This window comes from Paralichthys olivaceus, chromosome 18 (genome assembly GCF_024713975.1).
Source record: "Paralichthys olivaceus isolate ysfri-2021 chromosome 18, ASM2471397v2, whole genome shotgun sequence".
NCBI lineage: Eukaryota > Metazoa > Chordata > Actinopteri > Pleuronectiformes > Paralichthyidae > Paralichthys > Paralichthys olivaceus.
This window is the reverse complement of record NC_091110.1, coordinates 11210893-11226869: the sequence shown is the minus strand read 5'-3', so window position 1 is coordinate 11226869 and position 15977 is coordinate 11210893. Positions and strand designations below refer to the sequence as shown.

General features: G+C 42.7%; 2 protein-coding genes across 4 annotated transcripts; one reads left to right on the top strand and one right to left on the bottom strand.

The window, feature by feature from the left end:
- Positions 1-755: 755 nt before the first annotated feature.
- On the bottom strand, positions 756-10192 carry LOC109642448 (PH and SEC7 domain-containing protein 3). Of its 3 annotated transcripts, XM_020107248.2 has the most exons (17): positions 9718-10143; positions 8459-8618; positions 7394-8087; positions 6958-7027; positions 6451-6790; positions 5317-6324; positions 4228-4308; positions 3996-4108; positions 3846-3904; positions 3673-3762; positions 3521-3564; positions 3226-3398; positions 2911-2981; positions 2670-2815; positions 2440-2584; positions 1748-1894; positions 756-1629 (listed from the first exon to the last, which is right to left on the bottom strand). In XM_020107248.2, exons 3-17 carry the CDS (start codon positions 7904-7906, stop codon positions 1351-1353), a joined length of 3279 nt encoding a protein of 1092 aa, XP_019962807.2. In that variant the 5' UTR covers positions 7907-8087; positions 8459-8618; positions 9718-10143; the 3' UTR covers positions 756-1350. The 3 variants fall into 3 exon arrangements, with proteins under 3 accessions (XP_019962807.2, XP_019962806.2, XP_069369622.1); XM_020107247.2 differs by lacking the exon at positions 8459-8618 and having other exon boundaries at positions 9718-10192; XM_069513521.1 differs by having other exon boundaries at positions 8459-9960.
- LOC109642449 (zinc finger protein 436) lies at positions 10126-15977 on the top strand. The gene is made up of 2 exons (XM_020107249.2): positions 10126-11812; positions 12848-15977. The coding sequence occupies exons 1-2, from the start codon at positions 11614-11616 to the stop codon at positions 14431-14433; spliced, it is 1785 nt and encodes a 594-aa protein (XP_019962808.2). The 5' UTR covers positions 10126-11613; the 3' UTR covers positions 14434-15977.

Here is a 15977-nt window from a genome sequence, read left to right as displayed (position 1 = left end):
TTGGCCGGTCCCCACTTTTTCAAAGGGCTGTTTGAGATTTGTTTTTAGTTTTTAGGTTCTGATTTGTCCAGGTTGTCACATGACTTTTCCCTATAGCTCAGGAAGTGATGAAATAAAAGAGAATGGCTTAAGGTTGATGCTTTTAGGGTTAGGCATTCAGCTGTGATTAGTGTGTGTGTGTGTTTGACTTCTCTATAATCTCAAGTCTATTAGTGAACTTAAAATAGTCAGAAAAGTTTCCTGCCCACTTTGATCGTTGTCTGTATTTTAAATATACAGCGACAATATCCATGAACTGAATTAAAAGTGGAAGCATCAGGATGCTGTTTGACACACCCATATATGAATGGGCTCTGCAGGTCCCCGGCATAACAGCTCTTGAGGTCAAGGTTTCACTGCTGACTGAACTTTTAAGGCTTCAGGACGTAACAAGGATCCCATCTAAAGCGACTGAAGAGGAAATAACAGAGAACAGCACAGATGCAGTAAGAGTGCACTTCTGGGAGCTTGAATTAGAAGACTATGATGATGACGTCAAGCGCCTTCTCGTTCTGGTGGTGGAGGTGAACTACAGCATGCAAATTACAGTTCAGAAGGCTGCTCAAGTACCCCCCCCCTGTTTCAAACATCATAAGATTTTAACTTGGCTCAGGAGCACAGGAAAACTGTGACAGAGCAGCTGCAGGTGACCCCGGGCTCCAAAGAGCTCCGCCTGCAGGATGTGATTAGGGTTAGGAAAAGATGGGAATGATAAATACAAGTGATATTTTATTTTTCTCCTACAGAGAAAAAAACATAACATTTCAGAAATAAATCCTTCATATGAACAAAGTATGAAACAGTGGCAACAAACAATGGATGCAAAAATATTAAGAACAGCAAAAGTGCAATTATTAAAACAAGTTTCTGACAGAATGGCCTGTCCCCGACATTCACTCACACATGTCCTGTACTACAGCACCCTCTTGTGGTTTGCATTTTAAAAGGCACAACTGTTGCCCAAAGTGTGACATTTCAAATGTAACAGATTTTGTACCATTTTGAGTTTTAATACAAAGAAATTTTGTTTTTTGTTTTAAAGACAACTAAATAAATTAGGAGCAGACATTATGAGTCACTCAACAGAAGTGTCAGGTTCTCCCCTCAATAGTAAAAGAGTCTTGAGAGTTGGGGATTCCCTGAGGTAAATTTCTTGAAAAAGTGCACAGGATAAAAATGCAAATAAATCTACACAACTTGCCCAGATGGCTTTTAAATTTAACTTGGGTGTCTTCCCTGCTTCTGTGTTCAGTGCTTCCACAACCTAAAACAATTGAAGTCAAGTCAGCAGTCTCTGAGTAAGAATACCTCTCAGGCCTCTTTATTCCACCGAGGGATGATAGTCCTGCGATACGTCCGTCTTTCAGAGATGTTGCGTCTGACTTTGACCACTGTGGGAGTGATGTCCTGCTCCAGAGAAGGGCTGGAGTAGGACTTTTTCAGTCCGCCGTCCTCTTCGTCCCCCACAGAGTCTGCACACAGGGCTTTATCGAACAGGTTCAGCTCTGCAGTGCTCAATGCATTGTTGCCCGTCTTCTCCACCTTCTTCCAAGCCTCCAGCACCTGGATGTAGATCTCGTAGCGACACATCTGTAGGGTTTGCACAAGAGAATGCAGGGTCAATCATGGGTCACTGACACTCATACATATATTTATATATATGTATCTGTATTTACGTATGCACATTCACTCAGGACACCTCCTCTACCTCGTACTGCAGGTACTCTGCTCTGACTCGATGCCCCTCCAGCTCCTTGGCTCTGGCTTTTCGGCTCTCTGGAGCATTGTGCTGCAGGTTCAACAGGTCGGCTTTGAAGGACTCAAGCTTTCCTGCATGAAACTGCAACTGACGTTCCTGCACGGAAAGTTACACATAGTAAAAGAAAAATGCAAATGCGATTTATGCAAATCCTACCGAGGAACAATCAGATATAAAGGGTGGAAATTATTATCAGGGTCGCAGCTGCAAATTTGTTTTATTTAGACATTATATACATTACAACTATTGGACTGTTTGTGTAAGAATATTTATCTGAATTATGCCTGTTGAATAAATAAATTATCCTTCTCATACTTCAGCTGCCGGGGTGAAGTAATCCCAGAGGGTGCATGGTTCAGATGTGTATCATCATCAAAGATATAATGTATGTCTAGTCATTTCTATACTAAGCTCTGCTACAAGATTACATCCTTGACTCATCCAAACATTTGACTTTAATTTCAACTATGCAACTGTTGAAAGTAGAAAACTGAAATTAAAACAACTTTGCAGAAGGTATTTCAATGTTTACTGATGAAACACTCAGATATGGTATAAAAAAAGGGAAAAATTAAGTAAAAATGTGGTAAAATAACTTTTACTTCAAGGGAAATTATAGAACGAGAAGTAAGAGTGTGTACCAGAGTGTGAGCAGACTGCGAGGCGGGAAGGATCGGCCTGAAGAACTTCCTCTGGGAGCCGACAGCAGCAGGAAACGGAGGCGATGAGTGGAGAGCCGAAACCAGGTTGAAGCGGTTGATCCAAGACTTCATCTCCAATATAGATCTGAGCACAAAACACCAGCGCTGTGACTCTGACCGTTGGACACACATACATTGTACATACTGGTTCCAGCTGCATCGCGACTTACGAGGCCTGAAATAGGAAAACCCTCCAATCAGCCGTCTGCAAACGTAACACATGCGGCTTCTTTGTGTAATCGACTGCCTGCTCAGCCACCGAGTGGTGCACACTCACCACCTCCTCATTCATCTGCTGATCCCTCCTGTAATCATCCTGACACACCACAAACCCATATGTCAGAAATGTATTTTATAATTTACATACAAAACAATTTTCACATAATAAGCACAGTTAGCTGAGTCACTGACCTTCTGTAAGTACAGAACCATTCCCCTCAGGACTCCATAGAAAGTCTTCCAGCCTCTTTTCCCCCATGGAGCTGAAACACATAAACATTTAGCAGGTAAGTGAAGATTACAGACTAAAGACAAGTCTACACCCTCCACAATAAAACACACAGCTCAGCTCTGAAGTGATCAAAATACTATAATGCTAGTATGTAGTGCAGGAAAGTGAAGTTCTTATGTGACCCCACCACACGTAGGATCTACTACTTTCTATGTACCAGACAACATATTTTAACCTTTAATGAAAACCTGAGAGGCAAAATAAGTCATGCTCACTGCGTTTGCCGTCGATGTCTGCGTGGAGTTTTCTAAGTAGGAATCCCTCTTTGACCACTGAGGCGTTTTTGTCGTGAGCAACAACTTGGAAGGGGTTGGCTGTCGAGCGGAGCTGCGCATCATCTCCCACTTCTTCTTCCAGCAACACAGAGCTCTTCAACATGTCCTCATCCCTTCGACACACAGAGGGAGGTTGTTACGTGTGAGAGGAGACGTGATGTGAAAGATATGACAAAGGAACATTCGATGAGAGAGAACAAATCAAGTGAGGGTGAAATGACGACTGTCCACTTACACAGCCCATTCCAGCGGCTCACTCTTGATGGAATTATGAAGACTCTAAAATGTAAATGGAGAAGAAAAAATCATTAACATTTTCACCAACAGGGATTTGACCTTTCCATTTCCATAAAATGGGTTTTCTGAGAAATGTAATAAAGCCATTACTTTCAGGAGATCCTTGCTGAAGTTTTCACCTTCGTTCATCCCATCCAGGTTGGACACAAACTTAGAGGAGGACATGGATTTTCCCACATGCTGTAGACACACACACACAGAACATGTCAAAACAACATTTTATATCTTTAAACATTTGTTTTACAGACATAAATGTGTCTCACCTGCCCATGCAAGTCAGTGTTGAGAAGCATTAAAGCACACGTCAGAGCCAACACAGCCCCTGAGGATATAAAAAAGAAGTGTTGACGACTCACTGATGCATCTCTGAGCATGAATCAAACATGTCGAGGTAAACAGTGACAGAGACTCACCTGAAGAGGAGAAGGCATCAGGGTTGCACTGATGGAAGCGGCAGGCAAAATGCTGCAGCACACGCTCCCTCTCCTGGCTCTCTCCTATCAGTACCACCACTTTCAGAAAAGACCTGAGAGCAAGAGACGTCGAGAGTAAGCAGAAGTTTTACAAGTTGTTTCACGAGTTTTTTGTTTTTGTAAGAGAGTTGTCATTGCATACAATCCAAGCTCTGTCACTGTAAATTCTCACCTCAGGGCGTGATCCAGAGTCTGCCCAGTAAAGTCAAAGAATTTCAGGTATTCCTCTCCGACAGCATGACTGAATTCATTACTACACAGAGACAGAAGAAATATCTGCATGAGGGTTATCAGCAATTTCTTTGAAATTCGATCATCAAATATATTTACTTATTTTCAAAATAAGTTTTGCTGAGGTCTCAAAGAGAAAAAAAATCAAGTATTTCAATATACTCAACTCAATCATTTATTTTAAAACTCTAACGGGAGGGGAACAGGATATGCAACTTTTAAGCTAAACTGAGGGTAAAGGACGATAAAAAGAAATCATGTGACTTCTTGAATATGATGTCCAAGCATAAAGAGGAAGTCAGTGAAGATTTCTCAGGCCAGTAAAATTTCAAATTGCATAATTTAATCACAAATAACTCATAAATATGACCCACAAGACTATGAAGTCACTAAATCAGATGCCCTGGCTTTTAGTGCTTACTGGAAGTCAAACTCCAAAAATGCAGTTTACTATACGACTCTTAAAGCCTGGAAATGTGCAGCTGTTTTAACCTCAACGCCCTTGGTGAGTAACACAGACTTTCTGTTTTCATCTGTATCTAAGGTAACCATGACATCATCATGGTTATTTTCTCAAATTTTACAAAACTCCTCCAAAACCACAGAAAAAGAAACATCACTGTTTTCACACGCTGAGCTGCCCTCCCTGTGACACATTTGATGATAATGTGTAAAAAATCTTTTCAGTGCTCTTTTAATGTTATCTGGCTGTTTATGTGCAATAAATCACATGTAGGGAAAAGAGAGCACCTCTCAATATTTGATGAGATGGAACCATGACGTTGATATTATTAAAAGTCAGCTTTTTATTTTGATTTAATAATCACGTTACATTTTGTTTATATAGTTTCAGGATTTTTAGTAGCACAGAGAGGAACCGAAGACATTTACACACATCTGCACCTGGGAGCTCCCCCTAAGCAGCAGAAAAACCTTATAGCTGTGGCTAGTTGTGGGTTTAGCTGCGAAGCTCATCATTCATCACTTATCAACACTGAAAGATTTTAAATTCATAAAAACATGCACTTACTCTTTATCTAAGTGCTTCACCACATCTACAGGTTGGATCCCGTCCAGCTTAAACAGCCGTTCAGCGAGGCTGCGGGCCATCTCTCTGTCCACCTCACCCCCGTTCATATGACGCGTGGGCGTCTCAGGGAGCTTGTGTTTCTCTCCATTCGCCATCACTGTTCGCGCACCTCCATCCTCAGGACCTTTTAATTCATCAGCCTGATGTAACGTGGGCGAGCCCACCTGCTGTAACTCTGCTGCCTCTGCTGCCTCTGCTGTCTGCTGTGTGACCTCAGTCTCTGCAGACAGCTGCTCTGTTATTTCTGACTCATCTGAGTCCTCTGATAGCACATGGTGCTCAGAAAATGTCGGATGAGACACATCAGTCGATCGCGGTGACTGCTCATTCTGCTCGGGCGGCTCCGTCTGCTGCTGCTGGTCTGGGACTTCGGTGTCTTTGGCTTCAACACAAACTGTCCCATCTGACTGAGTACACTCCTCTGTCTGCATTGCAGTTTCAGGTCGGGTTGACTGGTTTGTTAGTTCCATCTCTGGCGACTCCTTCAGATGTTGACATCCTAACTGGTCAGAGTGTTCCTCCTCTGCTTGGGCAGGCTCAGGCTCTTTGATCATTTCCAGCTGCTCACACTCAGATCGTTCAGGGTGTGGTGAAGTTGTCTCTTCACAATCTTGTAGCTCCAAACAACTTTTGTCCTCCAATTCTTCATCCAGCTCTTGTATCTCTTGTGAGTTTTCTATCTTCTCTGCATTTTCTGTCTCCTGCATTAATTCTTCTTCACTGTTGTCGACGGCTTCTGGCCTCTCAGGTTCCACTTTATGATCTACACCTTGACACATTTCTGTCTCTCCGGTCCGACCTGTGGAATCTTCGTGTAACTGTTCCTGTACCTCTACGTCCTCTTCGGTCCCTGAGTGACGAATTTCATCCTCTGACGGATGCAAATTAATTAGCTTATCTGGGGTTAGTCCAGTATCCTCATTTTGTAGTGGCTCTGCAGACACCTCCCTACAAACAGTGCATGAAATATGAGATGCAGTCAGTGTTAATAAATAAAGTAAGGCTAAAACTGGCATATGGCTAACATAGTGATTTTCAGTACACACTTTCTGTTCCCCTTTACATGATACTCACACATCACTCGGACAACTGACAGCTTTCGCCTCTTCACCTTCGCCAGCATAAAACAGGTTTGTCACACGCTGCTCCTCTTCTTCTTCTTGACCCTCCTTGCCCTCTTCATCAATCTCTTCACCATTCACTAAATGTTGCTGTTCCTCTGAGTCTCCCTGTGCAGTAAGCAGAATGCTAAGCTCCTCTGGTTCCTCTTCTGGCTTTTCATCTACGAGACAGTTCACCTCATCCTCTGAGCCTTCAGCCTCCCCCACAGTATCGATTATGTCCAAGGTTTCAACAGGATCTGAGGTTACTGAGCATCTGTCCTCATCTTCTGAGTCAGTCTCGAGAGGAATTTCTGGAAGATTTTCCAGAGAAAGGTAAACATCACATCACAGTTTACTTCTAATTAAAATGACACCAAAGCTCCAACAATAAACATGAATCATGAATGTATTTTCCAAAAAACTGAGCGAGAAATAGAAAAAATCAATGTTTTAACGTGTATCTATGAGTAATACGCACCGTTAAGCTCGTGGGTTGAATCTTCCTTTTCCTGTGCGATCGGCTTTTGCACATTGGCAGCATCACATGGCTAGAAATTGCAACACAGGCCGTATTCGAACATGAGCATGTGAAAAAATGCGTGAGAAAAACTTGTGATCGCCAGTGGGTTCATGACTAGATAGTTTGCACTCAGAGCCTCATCTGACCAACATGATGTGTGCTCTATTTCTCCCACTACTGCTCAACCTATTACAGTGACTCACACGTGCGTATTTTTAAAAAAAAAGTAGAGACAGAGGTGGCGACTGAAAAGCCAAGGCTACACTCAGTGAAGGAAGTAAGGAGTTACAGGAAACTGTATCTAAAAAGTGTGTACAGACACAGAAACAGACAAAAATCGTAATAGTATCAGCTTTACAGCTATTTACATTATCACTGTATGTTAAGTACGTACCTCAGAGCTGTTTCCTGTCCACTCCGAACTCAGAAGCTGTGAATCAAACCAATCTTGTTCCTCTCTCTCCGCCGTAATGAAAAGCTCAGCAATATCATCTTCAGATTGCTGAAGTGAGGGGGAAGTGGTACCTAGACTCGTCATGCCACTGGAGTCCAGCTCATTGGCCAAACCGCTGTCAGTCACCAGTAAGGGCTTCTCTGTAAAGGGATCAGGCATGTCCCACTGTACCGTGGCGAAAGACAGTGGGGCACTGGGACGTACAGGACATATTATGTGCTCCCAGTGTTCTGCCTCCTCAGGAGTCTCTCGTCCTGTCTTTGGGGACAGAGCGAGTTCATCTGTCCCGTGTGCCTGGATTATCTCCCCATCCGTCTCTGTCTCATCCAAAACTGTGATCTCCTGTTCTTCACTGTAATGATGCCCCGCAGAGGTCCATGAGTCTTGTTGGGGCTGCTGCAGGACTGAATCTGTACTGTGTAGCAGAGAGGAGCAGATGATTTCCTCCTCCATCAGAGTCTCTCTCAGTCTGTTCTGTTGTTTGGTTTTGGGATTTTCTTTCAGATTTCGTGGGTTTTGGTGAAAGATGTATCAGTAAATGTTGCCTTGCTGTCCTCTTCTATATAAAGATCATTTTGTGCTGCTGCATAAACTCTGAGGCATGTTACAACCTCCAGTGGCTCCATTCACAGATCTGTGAAAAAAGAAAGAACCCGTTTATGTTCAAGAATATGCAGCAGAAGAATTCAATTGTGTGTCAGACACGAGTGGCTCAAGAACCCTGATGTATCATGATAACAAAAACAAAGCTGTTCTTATTCTTCATCAACTGTTTGAATACCACATTTAAAAATAACTTTTTTGGGAACCTCCTGGTCTATTAGATGGAACATCTGATAGCTGACAGACAACATAACATCATAACAATCCGCTATATTAAGTGGGATAGTGATATGGACAGTGGCTCTACCTTTTTCAGTTAATCTGCGAGAAAGAGTAAATTCAAAACTACTGACTGCATTTTAAATCAAATACATCACTCTGACAAAAATACTCAACACTTACCACACATTTTTTTTATATCCCATTGTTATCATTTGTTGAATTTCCTAGTATCTCGATATTGCAGTGCACATGTACAGAGCAACAGACTTCAAGTGAAATGTCACAAAAGCTTGTGTGCACTTCCTGATCACAGACGAAGAAAATCACCCAAGCGAGTGAGCTGAAAGAAAAGAAGCAGAGAGATAGCGATGCATGTGTGTGGATTAAGAAGAGAGACAGAGGGTGGAGTTAATCTTTTTTTTCTGGTGAGCAGTTTAACTGTCTGCGCCGTATGTTTATAATTTTATCACTGAGCGTCTGTCACTGTGGTGCACTGAGACCCTGGCTGATGGATAAAGCCATTGTGAACAAGAGTCTAAACTTGTAGTTGCTGCCGCTTATCAACACAAACCAAGGGCATCTCCTCTAACAACACCAAGGCCACAGGAAGTGAACAGTTAAAGCATCAACTATCATATCTTATTCTGTTCTGCATATTTAATTCTATTGCTTGAAATTGAATCCTCTTCATCTATTTCTATCACATTTGTCTATCTTCATTATTCTATTCAAGTCACGCAACCAACATCCGGGACAGACTTTGACCACATTTCCTGTGTGGGTGCTCACTTCTCAGTTCCTGTCAGAGTGCAACAAGTGCTACATCTAATGTATGAGCCTTACTGAAGATTAGGAAGGAGGCTTGTATATAAATGAATGGCTCTGTGTGGAGATAATTAAACTTTAAGAACTAAATGTTGCAAATAATGAATTGTTTCTTTGATGTTTACTCTGAACATCCAAAAAAATGGGGCAGACTGACATTTTACAGTACTGCTGATAATCTCTTGCTGGTGTGTTTGAAACTATAACACATTAATCTTCTGTGTGTGACAGTATCTTCAGCAGCAGTGTTGGAAAAATTAACTGTGATGCAAATGCTCAGATGATTGTGGAGGGCTCCTGAAAGAAACACTTTTCAGTGTCATAAAAGAGAAAACCACAAAAAGAGAAGTAAAGTTATGTATAAATGAAAGAAAACATACCACAGAGGAGAAAATAAAAACAGTCAGACTGGGTAATTGGAAAGTTATGAAATGAATTATTAAAAATAATGTGCAACAACATAATCCGTCTACAGAGCCACCTAGAATTTCATTCATTAGCACCACCGTGCATGGCACAGGCAGAAACTTGAACATTTCAACATTTTCAAACCTCAAAGAGCCAAAAACTACCCTCATTACAAAGAATCTTTTCAACTATGAAGCATGACTTACCCCCTCCTGGCTCTCTAAAGCAGCATCATATGATCAGCCAGCGTGTGAGGTTTTAAGTCAAGTCTTGTGGGAGGGAAGGACACGCTGCTGTGTTACACTGGGTTTATGCTGCTGTCACTGAGCTGTGCCTTCACTCACACTCGCACACACGCATACAAATACCCCTTCAGCTGATTTTCATCTGAGCCTGCTTCATACAACAAACCAGCAACACATCCGCTCTCTGAAAGCCAGGCTGCCGCTTAAGTCTGTGGTGTTGCATAAAGAAGCATGCAAGTCACAAGTCCCAGTCTGGACCTCCTCCTCCTCCTTCTTCTTCTTCATGTTTCCTGTCCATTTTGAAGAAATCCTGATCACACTTCCGTCTCCGTACGTCCTGTTCGTCTGTCTGCAGATACAGCTGGAGGGGGGGGAGAGGGGGGAGAATTTAGAGGAGTGAAGAAGTAGAAGAAGAAGAAGGAGAAAGCAGCTGAGTGACAACAAAGAGGAAGAAAGGGTACATTGTGATTGGCAGATGACTCAAGAGGACAGAGACACCTGAGAGGCCCTGGCCCACGCCCACTGGCCTGAAGGCATGCAAGCACACATACAGGTCAGGTGAGGGGAGCGGCTCAAAGTCATTCCTCCGACTGACACCTGGAGCAATGCGGTAGAACCAGAAGGCTCCTAGATTCAATGTCTTCATGTAATTAGCTGAGCAAACGTCTGTTGGTGTGTCGATCTGATGTGTGTCTGCACGGACACGTCTGTTTCACACTTTGCTTTGTGAGCAACTGAGAACTGGTTGGTTAACACAGTAACCTTAGAGTCAACCAATGACTGTGTTAAACAAGGGTTAGTGTTAAGGTTAACACTATAAGTTGGTGTTATTATCAAGAATGTGTTTCGGGAATTTGCTTCAACACAAGACTGATAAGATTGTGTAATAAGACTCATAAGAAATAAGAACAAGAGAATAAGAATTACATAACAACATTAATAAGATCAGATAACAAGACCAAGAAGATCGTTTTACAACACAATTAAAAATATAACAAGGTGAATAAGACAATTATTAACCCTAACCCTTAAAACAAGAAGACTAATAAAATAATATTATAATAAGACAGAGACGATAAAATAACAAGAGAGTCAATCTAATATATTTGCACAGTTTTAGCTTAACTGGAAGCAATTTAGCATTATTCACATCAGGATTAGCATTAGCATCGGTCGCAAACTGATTATTCGCTGCATTAGCAACAACTAATGTAGCTAACGCACCATTTTAGCTCGTTAGCGTTGTTGCCACAGACTTACAGGGCGGCTAGCCACAATTAGCACATGCACGAGTTACAGAAGCATTTGGTCAGCTCATTACATGCTTAGCAGCATTAGCTCCCGTACACCATCGGTGTAATTAAATGTAAAATGGTATTAGCATGATTAGCATCCACATTAAAACAGTTGCATTACCTATCACTTATCACTCGTCCTTGTTAGTGGTGGTTAGTAGTAGTGGTGAACTAGTGGTGTCGTTAGTAGTGAACACTAGTAAACCCTGGTGATTAGCTGTTTGTGGTTTAACACAAATATCAACTATAACGTGGTTGTTTGTTTGAACTGTGTGACGTCGAGTGGGGCCTCGGCCAATTCAGCAGCTGCACTCCCCGCCGCTGGGAGGCGCTGTGGGCCTGAGCGGTGTCAGGAAAACAGAAGCAGCGTCTCCCCTGCGTCACTCTCCTGCGCCTGAGTGTGCTTTGTTTGTTCCGCACACGGCGGCAGCAGCAATACACGCACACACACACATACACACCCACACACACACACACACCTTTTGTCTGTGCCATTCAATGATCCAGACACTTTGCACCGGGTAAGATCGCACCGAGTCTTCCACAGCCGCCCGGTTCCAACATGGCCACGTCCGGTGACCTGAAAGTCTTCCTGGAGTCCTCTCTGAACGAGATCTTCAGAGCCACAGTGAGCGACATCCTGGACTCGGTGGACCGGACCCTGTGCGAGTATCAGGGCACGATACGGAGGATCGAGTCCGAGAACGAGGGCCTGAAGCGGCTGCTGTTTGTACACAAGAGCCAGGAGTGTGCGTCCAAAGGTACGCTTGTTTACAGGCGGTGAATGACGGACGATGCAGCTTCGTGCAGACACTGTCCTTTTGTTTGCAGTCAGCAAACAGAGCCCGTGCATTTCTGTTTACAGACATAAATAAAAGTGCAACAGCACAGCAAAACATCAATAAACAATGCTGCATTCACTGCTCTATACGGCTCTATACAGGGAGATCAAGGAAACGTTTTGAGATGTTGATCAGATAAAACAAGCATCATCGTGGCCTGTAAGGAATTAAAACCATTATTTATCACTTTGTGACATTTTATAGAAAAGTGATGAATCAAACTGTTAAATTATTACTTGGTAGTTGCTCTAAAATAATATTGAGGTATGAATTATACCTGGTGATTTCTGTTGAATGCAGTGCAACTATCATGCCAGTATTAATAATTGAAACTGTCATTATTATGTTTTAATCATGTAAAACCTTTTATTATTGTTAATATTATTGTTGTTGTAGCAACATTACGATTCCTATGGTCCCTGATAAATATCCTCTGGTCAAAGCTCCACTGATAAATGTCCTCATATGACAAAGTGATCATCAAACTGCATCACACAGTTGTGTAATAATACATTAGATTACTTGTAGTGATAAAATAATGGATATAAGTTCAGTGAAAAAAAGCAGTTTGGCATTAAACCCCTCTTAGCTGGTTAAAATTAAGAGCTAAGAATTTCCTCCAAGAGACTAAAGGGAAAGTGAGGATTTAGTTTACATTTCTCAGATGACATAATTCAAAATGAATGCTTTTGTTGCCCTGTATCTGCTGGATCTGTCAATAAAAACAAATAGCTAAATATGCCAGTGTTTTGAGCCTGTCCGCCCCAGTCGTGAAAAAAAATCAGTGAATCTTGCTTTATTCAAGTCAGTTTATTTTGATTGTATTGTGAGTTTCCACAGTTTGAAAATATTCCTTTGCGCTAATTAATTATTTTAGATATAGTTTAGGACATGCATGACCCAGAGTAGCAGTCTATATAATTTTGTTCATAATTTTGACCTTTTTTTCCACAGAACAAGATGTCACAGACAATACTTTAGAAAGGACCAGTCATCCGATCGTCTCCACTCAGGGCACGTTCAAAATGTCCATATGCAGCAGTGACAAGAAGAGCTGCAGGAGGAAGCAAAAAGACAAGATGAGGGAGAGCGTTTCGTCGGACTCCTTTTTTCTGCAGACAAATCTTAAGGTAGAACACCCATGTGTCAACACCTCAGAGGTAAGTACCCTGGTATCTGTGAAAGAAGAGCCTGGCCTGGAAGAAAACTGTGCCATTGACCTCTCACAGCCCTCGTCTCTTCTCAATCTGACAATGAGGCCCTTAAAAACCGAGAGCACAGGGGTCTCTTGTGACAATCCAGAGGCATATGCACCTCTGCTGCCATCTTCAGGCCCTGAACCAGACTCCAGAGGCAGTGACGGTGAGGTTAAAGTCACCATTGTCTCTGACAGCTACATGCAGGATGGACCGTATATTAAGACAGAGGAGGAGGAGCAGAATGGGGTGTTGCAGTACGGTGACAATGACAGTTTCCCTGAGCAGGAGCATGTGTTGCAATATTACCCTGAATTAAATGCAGACCCAGAGGAAGCGAGCGGTCAGGTTGCAGAGCCAGAGGTTGCGACGCAGGAGGGCAGTGATTCCTCCGCTGTTCCTGCAGAAGAGTTTGTGGAAAACTGCGACAACTTCTTGCGCTGCCCCAGCTGTCCCAAAACGTTTAGTCGCGCAGTCTCGCTTAATGTCCACATCAAGACTCACAGCAGTGAGAAGGTCCACAGCGGTGAGAAGGTCCACAGCTGCAGCTACTGCGGCAAACGCTTCGGCCGCGCCGACCTCCTCAAATCCCACAAGCGCACCCACACAGGAGAACGACCCTACTGCTGCAACATCTGCAGCAAAACGTACGCCCACCCCAGTCAGCTCAGGATACACAAACGCATACACACTGGAGAGAAACCGTATTGCTGCTCGCACTGTGGGAAGCGCTTTAATGAGCACAACCAGCTCAAAGTCCACTTGCGGACTCACACCGGGGAGAGGCCTTACAGCTGCCAGGAGTGCGGCAAAACATTCAGCAATGCAGGAAACCTGCGCATACACGAGAGGATCCACACCGGCGAGAAGCCGTACTGCTGTGCTCAGTGTGGGAAAAGGTTTAATGGCTTGGGTGATCTCAAAACGCATTACAGGATTCACACTGGAGAGAGGCCCTACAGCTGCGAGCTGTGTAAGAAGACGTTCAGCCAGGCGGGACACCTCACTATACACATGCGCATGCACACAGGTGAGAGACCATACAGCTGCAATGAGTGCGGCAAGAAGTTCACAGTGGCCAGCAGCCTGAAACTGCACCAGAGGACGCACACGGGAGAGAAGGAGTACAGCTGCTCATACTGCAGCAAGAGCTTCAGCAGGTCAGGACACCTGAAGAGACACGAGCTGGTCCACACCAAAGAGAAGGTCTTCCTCTGCAGCCAGTGTGGAAAGAGCTACACGGACCAGTCATCCCTTAAAAAACACTTGAAGATGCACGCGACCAAGGAGCAGAAGGCTCAGAGCGAAGGAAGCACCAGCGAGGCTGAGATAAACATAGTCTGACCTTCAGCCTCTGAGACACATTCAGACACTGATCGAAATTGTAGCAGTTGAATCATATAAAAGCTGCAATACAAAATGTACATAGCAGCGTTTTACAAAGCTTTGAACCACATCTCAAGAACTTCATCAGCTACATTTCACCCAGAGATGATGGTAGAGAACTACATTCAGTAAAACAATGACAACACTGGACAAGAATGAATAAACAGCTGAAACTGACATCAGCTGTGTGACCAGTAACAGATTCATGAGTTTGAGACATTATCCGGCTCCAGGACAACACACTGCAGTTTCTTTTGTGCTGGAGCCTCTGCAGCCTCGCTAAGATTAATGGTGTTTCCTTCACACAGGGCTGCTGCACTTTTGCACCTGTATATTCAAACGGAAAGACTACTGCCCCTCGAACTGACACCATGCCGTCAGACACAGTTTATGTAGGTGATGACAATGGGACATATGTATGTCATACAAAATTCCATAGTCCGCTCTTTAAGTTGCAATATGAAACCAAAACTAATGTAAACACAGTAAGACATGAATCTTGGTTCGGACTTGCAGATGTGAAAACGCCTTAAAGCTGCTGAACATTGTATTTCTACCATTAACCATGTGATCTTATTTGCTGTGATAACTTTGTTGTAAAATTCTGACTGAGTACAAACTGTTGCAGGGGTTTGGCATCTGATAAACCTGCAAAACTCATTTATCTGTTACTCAATCTCTACTTCCCAAATGTCTTATGCAGCCAAACTGGTACCTGTAAAAATACCCCCCACCAGTGCAGCCCCCTGTATTAACAGGACTGAATATTTAGTCAGCAATACTATATATTGACTTATATACATTTGATTGATTAACTCCAATATTCTCCTTGTAGGCAGTTCTCACAGTGTAAGACACAGGCAGAAAACAGGACCCTGAAATCCTGCTCTATGTTACCAAAATGTTGGTAGATTATGTGTTTATAAAATACTTTACAGGAAAGTAACTATTATTGATTGATTAGAATGTCTATCAAATTGATAAGGTGCTGAAATGTTCCCACAGGGTTGATTTAAAAAAAAAACAATTGTCTTAGAAGATACATCTACACACTTTGTAGCTACAAAACTTTGTAGCCCGAGAGTTAGAAATTTGTTCTGCTCAGTGATTTTAAAGTTAATATAACACTGTATATAGCTTTAACTATACAGTCAGAGGTCTATTGACCTGACGAGAATGTATTTGTGTAATACTGTTACTGCAGATAATCAGTATCGATTGACCAGCTTTCAGTAGTAACCTGTTTTGTAAGCAATGCTGATCTCAAACAATGTCCAGCTTCTAGATGATTTTTCACTCTAATAATAGTACGATGACATATATGAATATTGTACAACTGACACATGCAGGAGTAAAGTTTTATGTTCATGATCATAGACCGACTGTTTATTGTGATAACTGGTTGATATAACTGCATAGCAATGTACATCATAACTGACTGTTTGCTACTAGCAATTTATTGTGTGGTTTGTGTCTAAATTAAAAAGAAACGTTAACCCAAA

What these genes read in the sequence shown, in the direction of transcription:
- LOC109642449 (XM_020107249.2), top strand. Translation starts at nt 11,614, where the DNA reads ATGGCCACGTCCGGTGACCTGAAAGTCTTCCTGGAGTCCTCTCTGAAC. An exon ending in CCAGGAGTGTGCGTCCAAAG is followed by an intron (nt 11,813 to 12,847) that starts GTACGCTTGTTT and finishes TTTTTTCCACAG; the next exon opens with AACAAGATGTCACAGACAAT.
- LOC109642448 (XM_020107247.2), bottom strand. Translation starts at nt 7,906, where the DNA reads ATGGAGGAGGAAATCATCTGCTCCTCTCTGCTACACAGTACAGATTCA. An exon ending in ACACTGACTTGCATGGGCAG is followed by an intron (nt 3,763 to 3,845) that starts GTGAGACACATT and finishes GTGTGTCTACAG; the next exon opens with CATGTGGGAAAATCCATGTC. An exon ending in GAGCCGCTGGAATGGGCTGT is followed by an intron (nt 3,399 to 3,520) that starts GTAAGTGGACAG and finishes TGTGTGTCGAAG; the next exon opens with GGATGAGGACATGTTGAAGA.